Source organism: Anabrus simplex, chromosome 6 (assembly GCF_040414725.1).
Source record: "Anabrus simplex isolate iqAnaSimp1 chromosome 6, ASM4041472v1, whole genome shotgun sequence".
In the NCBI taxonomy this organism is placed as follows: Eukaryota; Metazoa; Arthropoda; class Insecta; order Orthoptera; family Tettigoniidae; genus Anabrus; species Anabrus simplex.
This window is the reverse complement of record NC_090270.1, coordinates 158,447,270-158,466,831: the sequence shown is the minus strand read 5'-3', so window position 1 is coordinate 158,466,831 and position 19,562 is coordinate 158,447,270. Positions and strand designations below refer to the sequence as shown.

The following is a 19,562-nucleotide window of genomic DNA, read 5'->3' as shown; positions in this document are numbered from 1 at the left end:
GGTGACAACTTATATTCTTTGCACTTGTAGAAACTTCTCGATATAACCTACCTTTTGTTCTTGTAGAACTGAGTTTATTACTACGTTGCCTGTGTGAAACTTAGCCTCTGAACACTACTACGTGATACTATTAACTGTGACATTTTGTTAAATCTCAGTTAGCATAATTTTATTTATAAACAAAGGTGTTTTCGAAATTTCACACGAATGTTAATGCAAGTAATTACCATAATCGTGGGCTACGACACCAAGGTTTCACCCCAAACTCAAATTGTGTTCTTTATCCAATTCAAACAAATTGTGTATTATTTCTTCTGAACAGAGTGGAAATTATTTGTGTGTGACTGACAGCAGTGTCTTTGATAAACTCTCCAACAGTCACCTATTTATTTAATGTCAAGTGCGCCTAACAACGAACTGTGCTTTTCATTTCAACCTTAGTTCTTCGTCAAAGTGTTTAGTATTATTGCATGACTGACAGGAGTGTCTTTGATAAACTCTAGAGCAGTCATGCATTTCTTTCAATGTCAAGTGCTCCTTTATTTAGTGGAAAATCACCACGAACTGTGCCAAGTGCATGAACAATTTTCAGTTTCATTATTTCTATTCATGAACTGTGCTTTATTTTCTTCCAATTTCGATGCTACCCGCATCTTCATCTTTAGTGAACTTATAAATTCTATCTACAAGATTAAAGTGAATTCAACGGCATATCCCAACCATATTAAATTAAACAGTGCTGTTAAACCGAAGTGTCAGGGGACTGTGTAAATTTGGACACTCGTGTAAGTTATGTGACGAGTGATTATCCCACAACATCGTCGGAGACCGTCCAGAATGTCGAAAGTTCGAGACTCAAACCCATATCAAACCAACCTGGCTCAACGAAATATTGGCAACTTCCAGAACGTGTTCCAGCCCCATTCAGCCTGGTGAACTGGGAGCACGGGTCATCAAAAGGCGATGTTGTAGACAGTGACTATCAACAGTAAGGTGATGTGCACTTTAATATACATTTTCTGAATAAAAAACTATTATTCAATTATTTAAAATTTTTCTTGCAGATAGAACCCTGCCTCCTGTACCAAGCCCTAGCTAGAAACCACCCAGAATTGCCCTGAGACCTACTTCGTGCTAACTTTAATATTAATTCATAAAGTCGGGCTATTTTACTGGTACAGTATGCACATGGCAAAATGAGCCTCCGTGGCTCAGTCTGCAACATGACAGCTTCTTACTGCTGGGTTCTGCGATTCAAATACCGGTCACTCCATGTGGGATCTGTGCTGGACAAAGCAGAAGTGGGACAGGCTTTTCTCCGGGTACTCCGGTTTTCCCTGTCACCTTTCATTCCAGTGACACTCTCCAATATAATTTCATTTCATCTGTCAGTTATTAATCATTGCCCCAGAGGAGTGCAATAGGCTTCGGTAGTGGCATCATTCCTATCCTTCCTACTAGATGGGGACTTCATTCATTCCATTCCTGAACTGGTCGAATGACTGGAAACAGACTGCAGATTTCTTAAGAGATGCCAACTTTCAAGAAAGGCAATTCGTAATGCAGCCGTTGGAGCACAGGGGAGGGGGGAGCAGGCGGGCGGTGGCGGCCGTAGAATATACATTCCCCCCCCCCGAGATCTTACTAAATTACATATAATTGAAATATCAATCAACAACGTACGATTCAACCAGACGTAACAAATTCAAAGACTGGCATATAAAGAGTGTATGATTCTTACCTGCTAAAGGAACAGGTGATCTGCAGTGCATATCTGAGTGGAGGTTGAAGGATCATTTCTTTTGTTGAGTACTGTAGTTGCACCCTTGGCAGCTTGTAGTTCCCGCTTGGTAAACGTACACTGGTGACATGCTTTGGTTTATAAATATCATGTGCTTTCTCTGCACCAACAGAGCAGAGTACGGAGTTCATATTAGCACAGAATTCAGCCTTGCTCTTCCTCATCATGCACATCTGAAAAATCGCGGCTACACACACTACAAGACACGTGTGAATGAGATTTTGAGGAATGCAGTAAACAGGGTCATTCTTTTGAGTATTCCTCTCTAATTTTTTGAACTATTTTTCGTTTATTACTAGCGTCAGTCACGGAAACGTCATCACACGTATTTTCCTGCACAAGAAATAGCTTCATTATTTCAAACCTTTCGCATTTTGTAACACACGATTAGCATATATCCTAGAAGAGCAATATTTGTAAATTTGGCAACCAAAGTCGCAATAAATACTTCTTCAGCAGTCACGCACACAGTATTCACAATGAAACAGAGCAAACGGAGTTTGTCACCACTTTGCCGCCAAAACAAAGACAAAAGAGCTCGCATACTTGCATGGAAGTCTCATCATGTGACGAACAAAGACAACAACTCCACAAGATATACCACTCCACAAGTGCCTATGTTTCCGGTACTGGAAGCACACACTGCGTTCGGTGAACGAAAACTCGAAATATTCTTAAACGATGGACAGGAAAGGAGTATAAATGATTGCTGAGAAATCTGAAAAATAATATTCTGAGAATTCAAGCTGTAGTGGCATTCCTTGTGTATCCTATTGAACACTTCATACGCTTAGGTTTAAAAACCAGCAAAAAATCGTAATTTGTGGTGTACGATTCATAAAGGCATAATTATGATGGGTAATTCGTAATTATTACGATTAAATTGTAATAGTTGGCATCTCTGTTATTATATGGTCATGGCGAAGGATTTAGATTAAAAGTCAATGGCTGAAGTTGTGAATTCTCAATTTCTCCGGATTCACTTTCGTGCGACGTGTAATGTACTGAACGTAAACAACTTCCTCAGCAACCATTCACTGCATAACCAAAGCACAGAAACTGTTACACATACTTCAAAATTGCTAGAAACTAAGGAAAATTATTGTTATTTATTAAAACTCATACATAAAGACACTCGTGCACTGAAAAGACCTGTATGTAACTCCCAATATATAAACTGAAATATGGGGAACATACCATGCACCATGTTGTTCACCGCCTTTTCCACTCCTTACAAGTATTTTAAAAAAATGAAAACACAACAATAAATAAAAACTGACTTCCCAGGAAATATTACTTCTACATTAATAAAAGGATGTTTACTACAAGTCGCTGCAATTTCTACTGTTGTTACTGTTACTTGTAAGACCTACCAACAAAACTTTTCTGGGGAATTTTTTTTTTTTTTTTTTTAAGACAAGTAGTTTTATTCTACAACCTATGGTTCATGATAAATAACTGTGTATTTTAACATTAATGAACCTTCGTACTCACTGGTCAGCTTCTATTTATCGTGCAAGCTGATCACAAGAAAACTTGTAAGCAATATACAACAGACAACATAGGAATGATGATGATGATGATGATGATGATGATGATTTCGTGTTCTAACAGGCATAACATCTACGTATTTATTTTGTATTTTCATTTTGCAAATTATGATATGTTCAACAAAGTACCGAACACTCAAGAGTCACACCCCACTTTCCCTATGAACCATCTGACAACTTTTACTGGTGCTTCTTATGCTTGGGCTACCTTTACAGTTTTCAGTTATTACAATGGGAATGATAAACTGGTCCACTAGCCAACACTTTTTTAATCCAGTAAATCAGGAAGAAGTATTTCAAATATATTTGTTCATATAAAAATTTATAACTACCACAGACATCAAAAACTGATTCATAACTTTTTTTTAAGAAGCTCATTCCCCTAAATAGAACATTAGCAATAATTCTGTTTATACAGTTAGATCTTATATAATCATTAGATGATGCTGAAGGGATGATTATGCTTCATAGTCATCCTAGAGAAACAGGTTTTCTAGTACAATCTCAAACACCTTCCAAACTATATCTCCTTCATAGTGTCACACACCTAACCATAATAGGGGTTCGATTAGCTCAGTGGCTTAGCTACTGGGTTTTGACATGGAAGGCTGAGGTTCAGGTCTTGGTGGATCGTGATCTGATTTTCATCTCCAAAATCATGTGGCATCAGGAAGAGCATCCAGCCTTAAACCTCTGACCAAAACCAAAATGAGCCTGCGTGATACCAGAAACCCAGAAATAGCCAGGAAAAGCCGAAGAAAGTTACACCATAACCGTAGAAGTATACTTACATTCCGTGATGTATCACCGTAATGAAGTTCTTGCAGCACAAACCTGAAAAATTAACATAAACTGAGACAAAATTTGACATGTACAAGAAAATCATTGGTCAGAAGCACTTATTTTCTCAAGGTACGAATAAAAACAGACTTATCTTCATTCAATGAATATTTGTTCACAAGGCTAAATTTGTTCTTAATAAATTTGGCACATACCAATTTCTAATTGAGAAATAGAAGAATGCAAGACTAGATGTGAAGATTGAATGCAAGTGTACTAAAACAACTACAGAAAATATTTATACCAAATACCATATTTATGCGAATAATCCCCGCATAGATTTTTTTAAAATTTGAGGCACGAAATTGGGGTGCGGGTTTTATTTGCGTCAATGTTGGCATTTAATATTTCAAAATGTGCCTTCCTAAAGTTGCGGTGCAGGGAGTATTCGGTGGCGGGTATTATTCGCATAAATACGGTAATATTAAAGATTTCATAAAGATCTATTACATATTTAAATGCATGCCATAAAAAAATAAAACACTGAAAGCAAGGAACAAGGCAGGGGGTCTCTTCCCGCATCGCACTCACTTTTTTCTCTCCCTGCCCGCCTTCTGCGTGACGTCATGTGAAATGAGACAGCGCTCGCCCATCCTGCCGACACATATTACCACTACAGTCTAAAATGGTCATAACTTCTGAACCATTCATGCAAATAATGTCCTGACAAGGTTACTGTAATCCTCATAAAATACTGGAGGAGGTTAAACAATTTATTTTGATGCGGAACTCGAAGATAATATCGAAATATTTATTTAATTTTAAGGAGTTGTATTTTTTACCGCAGACTATAGAATAAAATCGCTTCCAGACGGCAGCCGGTAGGAAATACGTATGTGCCATCGCGGACTTTTTTGTAGAGGTTTCTATGCTCTACAATTCGTACGTTTACACTTGGGGTCTATTGTTGATGGTTCACGCAGCGTAAGCCAAGAAAGCAAGTGACCGACCGACATTTTTTCTCTTTCTACGTATTTACTGTATATCGGATCACGGATACATATAGTTTTACAGTGGTTCACAACGTGAACAATGTTCATGTTTTCAGTATCTGAAATAGAACCACTGTACTAAATAAAATGCAGTCAACATATTATGGAAACGTGGGTGGCGCTATAAATTGTCGGCACGTAAAAGAACTCCCAAGGGACAAAATTACGGCACCTCGAGTCTCAGAAAACCGTAAATGTTGTTAGTAAGACGTAACACAAATAACATTATTATTATTTTGCATATTATAAAGACAATAACGACAACAACCATCATAGCCAGTCAGTTTGCTACTGTGATGGCGTAACAATACTTCCTCGTCAGCAATGCCTGGTTGTTGAAACACTTTGTAATAAAGTCTTGAATATCTCCATTATTACAGCTCGTACGGTAAAAAGGTGTCAGATATAAATGAATGAAAATCATATTTTCTATAATTATTGTTATGTGCTAATAGCCGGGCTGAGTAGCAACTCAAATGATAGAGCGCTGGCCTTCTTAGCCCAACTTGGCAGGTTCGATCCTGTCTCAGTTCGGTGGTGAAGGTGCTCAAATACATAGTGGGACGTAAAATCCAATAACATTAACATTATTATGTGCTAATAACTTAATTTTTGATAATATTTCGAAGCTCGTGAAATAATACAGTATCTGCAATCCGATATACAGTAAATAGAAAGAGACAAAAATGTTGTTACTGGATCTCTGTTATTTCAAAAGGGGGCCTCACACATACCAGTCATGAGTAGTTAAAAAAACATAGCCCAGTTCGAAATTTCATTTGGTGTGTTTCATGGTAAGACTGTATCCAGATGCAAAAATGTAATGTAAACACTTATTTCCACTATTAAGTCAAAATTTCCAGTATTACATGACAAAATAATTTGTCTCTACATAAGGACCAGGACATTTATTAGGATATGGCATTTTAATGCAAAGAATAAGGAGCTAGCACTGAGAAAATATGCCAATAAGAAGGCTAAGCTTTGGGCTGGTTCATCATGTAATTAAGTCTCCTGACACATACGTTTCAATAATATAATTCCATAAAGATGTCGATATGAAGTATATTTTCCTATGCCATTTGATATAAATATTTACTTCATCAGGAAATAAATTAATTATTTGGAGTTGCATGGCAATATTTTATTTCTGAATATATTATTCAGCCAAAAGATATTCTCTTCAGAGTAACGTTCAATCAACGGATCAAACAAAAATTCATTTTTCATAGCAAATATTTTGTTTTTCAATGAGATTGTGTTTACAAGAGGTAAAGATGTGATTTTGCGCAATAGGCATGTATACGCTGATAAAATTCTCATGCACTTGAAGTACTGGGGCATCAGCATCAATTACCCTGTAACATGTAAGCAATAGATTAATAGCACCTTACTTTCTACCAAACAGATTAACTCGTGCTGGCTAGTATAGTTTAAGAGCAAACACACCGTCTGTCTTGGTTGAGGATGTGCTACTCAGCAACAGCTGCAAACACAGTTCTTCGATGTTGGAATACAGGGTGAACTTCAATCAAACCGACAAACTGCAGGGACTTATTCCTGACTGGAAATGGAGGAAAAAATGTCCTATGAACATGTGTCCGGAAATGCATCTTTGCGACGGTAGATGGTACTGACTAATGAAATTTTCTCCGACTCCTTGCAGTGTGTTTCTTCTGTTGCAGATAGTGTGACTGAAGCAGCATACTGTCGGAAGCAGAATGGTCCGGTATTCATGTTGGGAACAAGCCGAGATGGTGTTTGTGTACGGCCAAGCCGATGGAAACGGTCGAGAGGCAGCACGGCTATACCAAAACAAGTACCCTCAAGGACACCAACCACATCGCACAACGTTTCAAGCCATTTTTGGGCGTTTGTGTGATCAAGGGTCCTTTCAGACAGCCGAACATGCAGGGAGGCGGCAGACTATGCATACACCAGATCTGGAGGAACAGGTTCTACTGGACATTGAGACGAACCCTAGTACAAGCTCCAGGCAAGTGGCCTGCCAACATGGTTTAAGCCAGACTACGATTATGTGTATCCTGCATGACAACCACTATTATCCGTATCACCTGCAACGAGTGCAAGGATTATCAACAGCGGATTTCCCTCTACGGAAAGGATTTTGTCAATGGTTTTTGCACCAGGCCATCACAGTTATGGGATTTCTGTCATCAGCCAGTCCTCTTTACCGATGAAGCAACCTTTACAAGAAATGACATCGTCAATCTGCATAATCATCATCTGTGAGCTACAGAAGTCTTTTTCAAGAACTTGCCGTCAGAAAGCAGTTTCTCAGGCTATAATGTGCAGTGAGGCAGATGGAAACAGCCATGTGATAAGATTCCTTGGCCTGAAGGATGATACAAACAACTAGTTCATTTTGTGTCTTTTTTAAATTTTTTTTATTTTTATGAGCTCTCTTCTTTCCTCATTCGACATGGAATGAACATTTTAATGATTCGTCTCGAAATAGCACTTTATAATGCACAGGCAACACAAATCTTTATTGCTTCTTTCTATCACTCCAAATTCCCTCGTCCACTGTTCTTGAAGAATCTGGTCACTACCATTGTTAAGTTTCTGGGTTTTTGTTGTTGTTTCTTTTCTCCAACACTGAAAACACATCTGTGAGGTCATTCAATAAAGAGTTGCACACAAAGAATAATTACGTGCTACTGGCTACCTCACACAAGTCAAACTTCACTCCCTGACTGACTTACGGCCAGATTTTCTATATTTATTTCTTACATGTAAAGCATTGATTATACGGTGCAGAAGATATCTATAGCCTGTAGTAAAAGATGTATATAAAATCTTTAATATGGTATGTTCATGTAGCGTGCCACCAAAATTGTGCTCGCATTTCACCTAGTGACATGCATGGCATATGTTCACCAGCTCTGCCCTAGATGATGCTATGTAAAAGTGGTTTTAACAGTCAGAGGAACTGAAATTGAAGCTGCTGTAGAAAGACTGGCAAAGTAGTTAGGAATTAACTTTTCAAAAAGTTCAGGCTAGCTTTTCACATTTGTAAGACACACCATAATATAGTATGAATTTGTAGTCAAAGTCTCAGTACTAATGATGAAGCTGCTGAACCATTCAGAAAACAACTGAATGAACTTACAAAGGTATACAACTAAAAGAACTGTACAACGAGAAAGAACCGACCCTCTATTGGCAAGGTTTCACTGAGAATACTCAAGCATTTAAGAATGAACAACACTCCAGCTTGGAAAATTAGTGATATGAAAAACAATTTATATCAACTAATCCAGTTCATTGAAGAAAATTACATTGAAAACATACCTGTGTGCTATGGACACTTCTAAACCTTCTGTGAATTACTGGTGAAGGAAATATACTACAAACTACCCCAAGAGAATACAGACTTTTACTTCAAACTAATTTCTACAGCAAGAGTTTTGAGTGACGCAGAGCCAAGTCTGTCGGGAACATCATCATAACTTAGTACCCTTAATGTACTGAATTTAATTGCTTTACATCTTATACTGTACCAGCTTAAGTACTCAACATTTTTACTGGTTGTGATGAGGGATGAAAGTAACTTAATTATTTTATGTATAATTTTTAGCATAACACAAGAAACATTGAGCGGAGGTAATCATACTTTGTTCCTCAATGTTTTCTATTTTCAGCTTCCTAGGTCTTTCACAATCATGTCAGTCCAGAAAGGAACATGGACAGATCCTCCATACTATTGAAATGAGAGAAAACTAGCAAGGCCCAACTCTGGTGTTATGGTTATGCCATCTGAATCAATGATAATTCCATAATAGAAATGGCCCTCAAACTTAACCCAGGAGAAGACCAACCAGGAGGGAGACTGCCGAAGAGGTGGAAAACATGCATGCAGATTTAATGAGGAAAATGCTGAAAGGGAGAGTCTACCAAAAAAAAAAGTTCAAAATTAAAAGTTTTCAAAATAAACTTTCAATGTATTAAGTCACGTTCAGCACATATAGTCCATACCAGAGAAATGTTAAGTACACAACAAAAGTGGCCAATCAGACGCCAGTGCGAGCCGAACACATAACCTCCTGATTTCACTTTGAATGCTCTTATCAGTTGAGATATGGTAGCCTAGGCCATATTTGTTTTGTTGGAAAGGATCTAAGTCACAGGTCCAGCACTACTGCCATCAAAACTGTAGGGGCCAGCTAGAAACTGCATCTGATGCAAAATCTGAAGGTTGTGGGTTCGGATCCCAATGGTGTTCAGTTGGCCAGGTTTGTTCTGTGCTTAACATCTCTCCAGTGCATACTATATTTAGTGAACACAACCTAATACATTGAAAGTTTCAGTTACAATGCAGTCGTGAAAATTCAATATTCATTAAAGGCTTTAAAATATTTCTAAATAAAGCTGATCATCTTCAAAATATCAACAAGAAATCTTTTAAACTTCCTTCTCCTCCCACCTCTTTGCCTCTCTATCCTTTTAATATCATATTGCCAATTAACCCAACATTTAAATTGAAACAATAGATTGTAAAATGCATGCCAAGTTTCCCAGCCATTTGCAAACGATGCTCAGACAAACAATGATGCATATAACATTATTTGTTCTTTACATCCCACTAACTAGTTTTCGAAGAATCATGCATATAGGCAGCCACAGAACCGCAGACGAGACTGTGAGATGGAGAGTAGACAATGATATGATGGATGATAAATGGGATGAAAAAATTGTAAGTTTTACCAGGAGGATAAGTCCTCTCTGTTTCAACTGATATGTTAATGGAGTGAAAGTACTCCATGAGGATCACTGTAAGTATGTAGGTGTTAATATAAGAAAAGATCTTCATTGGGGTAATCATTAACGATGTTGTAAATAAAGGTTACAGATCTATTCATAATATGGTTATGAGCATATTTAGGTGTTCTAGTAATGATGTAAAGAAGAGGGTGTATCAAGTCACTGTTAAGACCCCAACTAGAGTATGGTTCCTGTGTAAGGGACCCTCACCAGGATTACTTGATTTGAAAACTGGAAAAGGTCCAAAGGAAAGCAGCGGAATATTTGTAACGGGAGATTTCCGAAAAAAAAAGTAGTGTTACTGTGCCATGTTGAGTGCATTATTTCCATAATCGTTTAGTTTGTGAGATATGACGAAGGCAACATGCATGTTTTTCCCACTTCATACATCCAGTTACACAATAACACTATATTTTGAGAAACTTGTCAAGAACAAATATTCTAGCAGAAATATGATTTTAATAGGATTGGTTCATAGAAATTAACCATGTAAATCTTGCATGCTAACTGGCTATGTAAATCTGCTGTGTTTGCGGATTCCTGATTCCTGCTTCATCACACACGCATGCTTCCCGCTGGGAATGCACCTTAATGTGGCATTACTTCTTATGTGGGTCTTTTATATCAGACAAGTTGTCCAGTATGCTTCTGTTTCACGGGGAACTCCAGTTCTGTCTTGGGGTAAGCACACTTCGATTTTCATTTTAATGATTTACATTAATTTAATAATTATGTGCAGGAATTATCCCTGTAGATATCTATTAACATTACATTTTTTATAACAATTTCACAAATGGAATAGTTAAGTCACACTACTTCCATCCTCAGTTTCGTAGAGGCAAGTCAATTTTGTAACCTTTGTAATTTAAGTGTAATCTTTACATTCGACTTAGCTTTTGTAAGTCCGTGTCAGTTTATAATGTATATCCATACGAAACTTTTTTCAATTTGCTTTACATCGTACTGACACAGATAGGTCTTACGACGACGTTGGGATAGGAAAGGCCTTGGAGTGGGAAGAAAGCGGCCGTGGCCTTAAGGTACAGCCCCAGCATTTGCCTGGTGTAAAAATGGGAAACCATGGAAAACCATCTTCAGGGCTGCAGACAGTGGGATTCGAACCCACTATCTCCCAGATACAAGCTCACAGCTGCACGCTCCTAACCGCATGGCTAACTCGCCTGGTATATCCAAACGATAAGACGTTTTCATCTGCAAATATGATACTCTTCGCCTTTCAACCTTGAAATTGTTCGAGTTAACTTTTAAATTGTAAATTTTAACTTATTCATCTGTTAGCTTGTACTCGTAGATATGGGATTAGCCCAATGCTTCATTCAAAGAATCTTCACATGCATTTTTCATGAACGTTACCTGTAATATCAATGGCCTTCAATAAGTAGATCAGTTAAATGTTTAATTTTCTACTTTCCCGATATCTTAATATTTTAGGTTATGTAACTGTTTTTAACTTTTATTTGTGATTTTACAATTCAGGCTGTGTAATGAATGTTAGTTGCCATATTTCTTTAATTTTGAAGTTTTCTATTTTGTTTTAAATATATGTTGGTTCTCTTAGCATTATTACTTTTTATTTGGAAAAATGTTATGTTCCACCTCTCTTAGGCCCTTCCACTTCCACACTCTTTCTTTTATTGTCATGATTTGTACTTTGAGTTTAAAATGAATTAGTTTTACCAATTGTTTACTTATTTGTTCTTGTAAACCGGTTCAAAGTTACAAATACAAACATTTTACAAACTTTGGGCTGGGGAGGAGATGAGCTGCTCAACTAAGCGGTATGTTCCAATCTGTCAGAGGAGAGATTGTGTGGAATTACATTAGCAGACAATAAGCTTGAATGGCGTTTTTAAAACTAAGGAAGATCATTAGAAGATAGATTAGGAATTCAAGAGGACAAATTGGGGCAAATATTTGTTTTTATATGAAGAGGGATCATTACTGTACAGACTGGAATAATTTACCATATAAGAAAAGACTACATAAAAAATTGATAGGGAATCTTCCACCTGGGGCACAGCCTGAATTCCAGATCAGTGGTATTTGACTGACTGACTGACTACAATTAAATTTAAAATGTCAGAAAGCACAACCAGGGTTTATTCTGAGAACACAAAATCATTAAGACTGTAGGCAGTGGTAGGCACTTACAGTACATGAAATAAACCACACTTTATTCTAAATATGTATTGTATGTTTTATTTTCGTATTTGTATCAATAATAATATTTCTAATGTTGTACCAACATGTTGTAAAGACAGAAATAAAAAACAGTATCAGTAAAACTGTGTTTTTAATGGAGGCTTCTTCAATAGTAGTATTTTAATCCAGCAAAATTTATATACACATATGTTAATCACAGTATAGTTTTATGGATGACAGTGCAAGGAAAGAGAGCTTATATCACATTATTATTTAATCATAACGTCAAATATGTCTTTTCACGAGAGTTTAATCCTGATGTAAACATGGTATGCCCACGCCTCCACAAAAGAAAGAGTTGCGATTCACTGAGCATTTAGTACCGACCTCCACCCTGTCAACGTCTTGTGTTCGGACGTCCAGGGCTGCGCATTGCGTACGACAAGAGTGTGAAGATCTGAACTACTGAATAAACAACTAAACCTGTTTACTTAGGTTATTCAACACATTCACAATGCACTGCCTATGGTCACTTCTACGCGATTTTCCTCTTTTGTGCTTCACTACACGCGATGGTCCTATCTCTTGCTCCATTTCTCTCACTATGAATACTGACATCGATTGCTGCTGCAAGATGCAACACCTTACCTACACGCTGTAGAGCTTGGGACTTTTCCCTACTACGAGAAGACTTCCTGTATTACACCACACCTTGTGCCTTCATTTCTCGTTATTTAATCACTATTTTATATTTTTTTAAAGCATTAAAAAAAAAACACACACACCGGTATATATGACAACCATATTTTAATTTGATTATATATTCTTCCAAACTCTCTAAAAGTAATAAACTAAAATAAAAATTAATGCGACATACTACTTTTCTTCGAGCTTGCATACAGTCGAGTGAGTGCGACAATTGCTCCTCTAATCAACTAAGTCTATGTCCACGTGCAAAGGCAATGTGCTCCGTCTATTTGTTTACATCATGATTAAACTCTCGTGAAAAGCGGTATAGTTTAGAATCTGTTGTTGACACTTGTGTTAATACTGGAACATACCTATCATTACTGAGAGGATTCATACCTATAAAAGGGAGTTAACTGTGAACTTAAGCCAGCGAAACTTGAAGCTATGGTATTTATTTCAATCTGCTTCAGAGAGTTGTTGTCACCACTGTGGAGCATGTAATCTGAGCGTATTAGTCCTGTACTCCATCTCTACTGGAACAAGAAACATATACCAACACTAATTTCAAATTTGAACCTAAAAATAAAAGGAACTAACACTATTTTCACACCTAAACAAATAAACAAAAGGATACATCACAATATTCAGAACACATCCCTATATCAAGTAGGTGCTACCCATGCACAAATTTGGAATACAAGAACCCAGTAATCATCCAAACTGTCTTCAAAATGTTCTTTTTCCACCTTTCCACAGTTAATGATTATTCAACTGGGACAGATACTCATTGCAACAGAGGACATCTCGTTGACTGGAGCAAAAAATCAATGTTCAAAAGCCTACATCCAACCCCAAAAATAGGCTGAAATAAGACTGAAGCCGTTGGAAAGGTGGTGGTGGTAGTGGTGGTGGTCATTGTAATTTTCCAACACCAGTTTCCTGCATGTGGGGTACAAGCCCTCGCCATCTCCTCCTATCTTCATTTTTGCCAGGGTATCTCTCCACTGAGACCTCCCTCCTCCACATCTGATTTTCATATCTCTATCCAAAATTTCCTTCACCACCAACCTGGTCTTTTTCCTTGGACAGTAAGGACAAAATATTTCCTGGCTGGTCTTCCGCTATTCATTTTCATAATGAGCCCATACCACTGAAGTCTTCACTTTTTTATTACACTGGTAATTGGGACCTCCTTAAAAAAAAAAAAAAAAAAAAAAAACTATTTACTCAGGGCGTCGACCTAGAAAGATCTTTTGCCCCTACTTTACACCATATGTTATGAACCTGCGTGTACATGGAAATCGCAGTAGTGTCAAGTGTTGATGTGAGGAACAGAACAGTAAGGATGACACGAACACCCAGGCCAGGGATATTAATCATTTACAATTAAAAACCCAACCCAGCCGGGAATCAAACCCGGGGCCGCTGGGTGACAGGCGGACACGTTGCCCCCTACACCGCGGAGCCGGACGACCTCCTTTTTACTTCATTCCTGATTTTGTCCTTTCAAGTAATTTGGTTCTTAGTTCTCATGAATCTCATTTCTGTTGCCTAAATTCTGATATATTCATTATTTAGTAGAGTACATGCCTTTAATCCTTGTGTAAGAATGAAAAAACAATATAGTACAGAGCAATAGATCCACCTTTCCAATACAAAATATGCTGCTAATTTAAAATTACAACATTACTTTATTTAATAAATTTTCATGACCGCATTGTAACCTAATAGGTTGAAAGTCGGTTTCGATTACTTTATTTGATACCAGTTTCAACGTCGCAGACACCATCATCAGCCAAAAATTGGGCAGGTAAACAAAGATATACACTATGTTAAAATACAATTATATACCCTAATAGTTAAAATACCAATGGTTGGATAAAATACAATGTGTGATGATGATGCCTGAGGAGAAAGTCATTCTCGATATATTTTCACAAGTTGAGAACTTATTAATCAATTGTAAAACAGGAGGTAAAAACCTTTGCAATATTTGAATAAGTCTTAGTCACTTTATGGAGCTTGAAGTCCTAAATGTGCCATTATTAGCCACGGGATAAACTTTTTTTTTTTTTAATGTTGATATATGAATGTTGTCCTTCTGTAGAGTGTTGACATTAAGATGAACATAAGTGGTAAATTATGACACCAGTCTTCATGAGGTGAAGTGCTGAGTCATAAAGTGATTGAGCAAGTGGATCTTGTAACACGTATGGATATTAAAGTTGTCAAATGAGAAAAGGTTCCCCATCCAATACGGGATCTGAAGTGTGAAAATGATAAACCAAATTAGAATAAGATACTGGGAAAAGGGCGAGAAAGTTAATCTTTAGTGAAGGACTCACTTCGATCGGCCTGCTGTATATATTACGGAGTCTAGAGAGGAACTGAGGGCCTGGACTTTCTTGAAGCAAGGACAAGGTTAAGGGAGAAGGGGTGGGTCAGGAAGGAAGGGTAAGAGGGGTAAAGGATGGTGGAGAGTCAGGCGGACGTGGTAGGGAAGGATAGCGCGACAAAGTATTGTGTGCGATCAGAAAAAACAAGCTATTTTGGGGAAATTTAACACTATTGAAAACCGTAATGAGGACATCAAATAAGATTTTGGGTTTTTCAGAGACGTCATTCATGTTCAAGTTAGGATTTAAAGTATTGGTCTAAATGTATATAGCAGTTTTCCGTGGCATCAAGCAAGGGGCCTTTACTTAACGTGTCCAGTATCGTTATGTCTTGATCTATGCCATTAAATTTGTGCTTATAGTCATGTTTGTGCTGACCCACTGCAGAAAACCTGTTATACTTGATTGCATTAATATGCTCTGCATACCTGATCTTAAAACTCCAACCAGTTTGTCCCATATACGAACTGTTACAGTCAATGCACCAAAATCTATATACACCTGACCTTGTAAAGGGGTTTGGTGGGCCAAGGCCCTTGAAGGGCTGTAGTGCCATGGGGTTTAGTTTGGTTTTTTTGTAAAGGGGTTAGGTTTGTTGATTAACTTAGAATTGTGCAGAATATCCGTTTCTATTGCTAGTTCTGAAAGAGATACTGACATTGTGTTTCTTAAATATATTAGTGACACTGTAAATGTTTTTGTTAAAATTGAAAGTCAAAAATAACTGGTAATCTAATTAAGCTCTTTGGGCACGAACGGACTTTGACATACAACTTCACTTAGAAGTAAAAAAATAAAGCCCCTTTAAATTTTTCCAACACCTTACAAAATTACAATTCTTGATGTACGGATTCTTCTTCTTCTTCTTCTTCTTCTTCTTCATCATCATACAATAATAAAAATAATAACTTTCAATAAATTCTTCAAGTTACATTAAAATGTCCAGAATGTCTTCTTCACGCTTCTTGAAATTAATTTACATGATACACATAAAACACAACTGCATGAAATTTACAGTTCCAAACAATATGTAATTTATTTCTTGATCTGTTCGAAAAGAAAAAAAAAGGTAAAACAACATATTATGCATTTCTGTGGCTTCACTGCTGTTCCACAACGGTCACAAGCACTGTAGTGTACTGGCAGACTTTTTACATGCCTAAAGCAGCTAGGATTTTTTAAATTTGCCAATCACGAACAGTTTTCTCTTCTCAGTTCTGCCTGCATTAGCACAAACCAGAACTGTTATTCATTCTTTGGATAGCTTGCCACCAACACCTTTGAATTTCAGTATTCTGTCCAATGTCAATATGAACTAAATGCCAGTCTCGTCTACATTAAAGATGTCACAATGGGCATATTCTTTGCGCATATTAGGCCACACGGTAGTAAGCTATTCTTGGGTTGTTCCAGCATTCACACTATACGCTTTGCCGCACATTTTGCCAAAACGAATACATTGATGCTGCTTGAATCTGTCAATCCTTCCACTGCTGCACACAAATTCTTCATGTTTTAATTTCTTGGCAAATTCTTCTGCTTTCATGATAAGGAGAGGTTGACTAATGGTCACAATGTAGCTTCTTTGTTGCTTAAACCACTTCAGCAGCGCTTCATCCACGTCGCTCCATTCAGGTTTTCGTAGCCACTTTATTTTCCAACTATTCTGTTCAAATGCAAAAACAATTTCATCCTTGCTCTTCCAAATAGTTTGGACTGTGGAATTAACAAGGCCAAACTCACGAGACACGTCAGCATTTTAAATTCCATTCTCAATTTCCTGAATCACTAACTTTTTCTTCCAACGTTAAAACTTTTAGTAGTCATGCGTGCACTAAGAGAAATCTACCAGTCGAAAGTGACCACATGCAGGTCTGTTAATACTGCAAGAATTCGGGCAGGTTACAATGGGGTGGGGAATCTGCCTGCAGTCCCGAGGCCTATGACAAAATGGGGCAAGGAAGAATTTGCCAAGTTGCCAGATTTCAACAAAATATTTCTTAAAATACTTTGATTCTTTTAGAACATTAACTCCAAACTGAAGTTGAAATGGATGTTATATGCGAGGTAGGTACATATACTGAACCAGGAACGCTGGTCCTGTAATCATTTTGTGAAGTATTTTAAAACTTTGAAACGTGCCATGCGTGCCAGCGGGCTGCCGGCTGTAACTAACGTGTGACGAGAGACATAGCGTCCAGCTCCACCTCATCCAGGCTAATAATTATCGTACGAGCATGGGAATAACACTACCATACACCTTGCTTTAATATCATAAATATCATAAATATCCCCAAGTTTCAATAAGATCCTCCACGGATCAAAGAAATTATCAAAGGAAATACGAAACAATCACTGTCCGGAACTCCAGTATAAAAGAGATGTGAGAACGGGACACAAATATAGTCTTATTTCACAGTCAGACCCGCGTGGTTGACTGCTGATGAACGTCGGTGTGCTGAGATGGCTAAGTGAGTGGAGATCTTCAAAGTTGGTGAAAATAAATACTTTAAATTTCTATGTGCAAACGGACTGAGCCATGTGAGCAGTAAATGAAATGTATGGCTTTTACTGCCAGGATGTGTCTGAGGACTTTGGCTCACCAGGTGCAGGTCTTTTGATTTGATGCCTGCAGGTGACATGCGTAACACGATGAGGATGAAATAATGATGAAGACGACACATACACCCAGTCCCCATGTCAGGGGATTAACCAATTATGGTTAAAATTCCCGACCCTGCTGGGAATCGAACCCGGGACCCCTGTGACCAAAGGCCAGCCATGGAGCCGGACATGTCAGCAGTGATTAAGGTACTTTAAAATATTCCAAATAAATTAGCTACTATACTTCAACATTTTTGAAGTGATTATAACCTAGTTTGTCAAACTTGGAGTTCCGGCTGTGCAGTGAACACTTAGGTAACTCATATACTCAATAGTCTTTGAACTTAATATTTCTCCAAGAATAGACTGTGTTTCAAACACTTAGGTTGTTCATAAACTGTATTATACGAATCGTCGTGTGAAAGAACTTTACGTCCTGAACTGTGTAAATACTTGTATTCTGTGAAGTAACCCTGCTTTACTTATTTTACAAAATGAACTGTGTTATGGTCTTTGGGTGAAACAATTTCACTTTCTTTACTACAAGACAAAAACTGTGCAATGATAGTCTCCATGTAAAATTAATTTATTCTTTCCATGAACTAAACTATGTCATAATAGTCTTTGTTTTATTTATTTTGTGAACTGTGTAATACTTGAACAGTGATACTATTCAAGTAAAATAACTTTGTATTACTTTCACACTGAAACATCGTGTACGGGACTAACTTCACAAATAATACATGAGTTGATTTTTTAATAGTGGCAACTGCTGTAACAATGCTGTGAAACATGGCCAGGCAATATAATGTATACCTGAGGTAGCTTAGATAACACCCTCCCTCAGCATAAATGAACTCTCCCTCGCACGCGCTCGTGGAGTACAGCTGTAATGATTTTGAAGCAAGATTAGAGGAGCTGGATGAAAGTTGAATGTGCTAGAGGTCGCAATGCAAGGCAGTGTTATGAAGATCTGCAAGAGGCTTGTGGTGAAAGTGCATTACCTTACCATATTGTAGCGCGGTGGGTCAAGGCCTTCAAAGACGGACGACAAAACATGAGTCATACTGCAGCCTGGTCAACCTGCAGAAAGTAATGACACTGTGCAGAATGTGAATGCGTTAGTGCTGGGAGAGGGGAACATCACAATTGGTGAACTGGCCAATGATACAGGGGCTAGTGCCTTCGACTGTGCTGCAAATCCTGAAGCAGCAGAGAATGCAGAAAATTTCCTCCACATGGGTTCCACATGATTTGACCCAACATTTTAAAAAATGGCTGCGATATGATGCAGATCGTTCACTACAAACGTGAAGGCGAGACCTTCCTACGCTGGATAATCACTATTAACAAAACCTGGGGCAGAGCTTAAGAACTGCAGCTGAAACGCCAACAAAACGAGTGGCGTCAACGGTTTGGCTGACCGAAGCCAATGTGAAGGCCATGCTGATCGTTGCCTACGACTGGGATGGTGTTATCATAAAACATACCGTTTCCCAAGAACGCACCGTTAATGCAGAGTATTATTGTGCATTGTTTCAAACGAATCTGGTAGCATCTCTAAGAAGAAAATGAGGACATTGTTCAATCGCTTGGGCTGGGAAGTGCTTTACCATCCTCCTTATTCTTCATATCTCAGCCCCTGTGACTACGATCTCCTCCCTAAAATAAAAGCATCACTTCGAGGGGTCCGCTTCCGCACGGTGAATGGCGTTCTCCAGGCTACCGACTGCTCCATACA

At 37.9% G+C, this 19,562-nt stretch overlaps 1 protein-coding gene across 1 annotated transcript in view; it reads right to left on the bottom strand.

Moving 5' to 3' along the window:
- LOC136876242 (glutathione synthetase) overlaps positions 1 to 19,562 on the bottom strand; it is a 226,809-nt gene that overhangs the window by 107,737 nt on the left and 99,510 nt on the right. Inside the window, exons 5-6 of the mRNA XM_067150023.2 lie at positions 13,218 to 13,351; positions 4,143 to 4,185 (exon numbers count right to left, since the gene is read on the bottom strand). Coding sequence (XP_067006124.1) covers positions 4,143 to 4,185; positions 13,218 to 13,351 — 177 coding nt within the window. The remainder of the gene's footprint in view (positions 1 to 4,142; positions 4,186 to 13,217; positions 13,352 to 19,562) is intronic.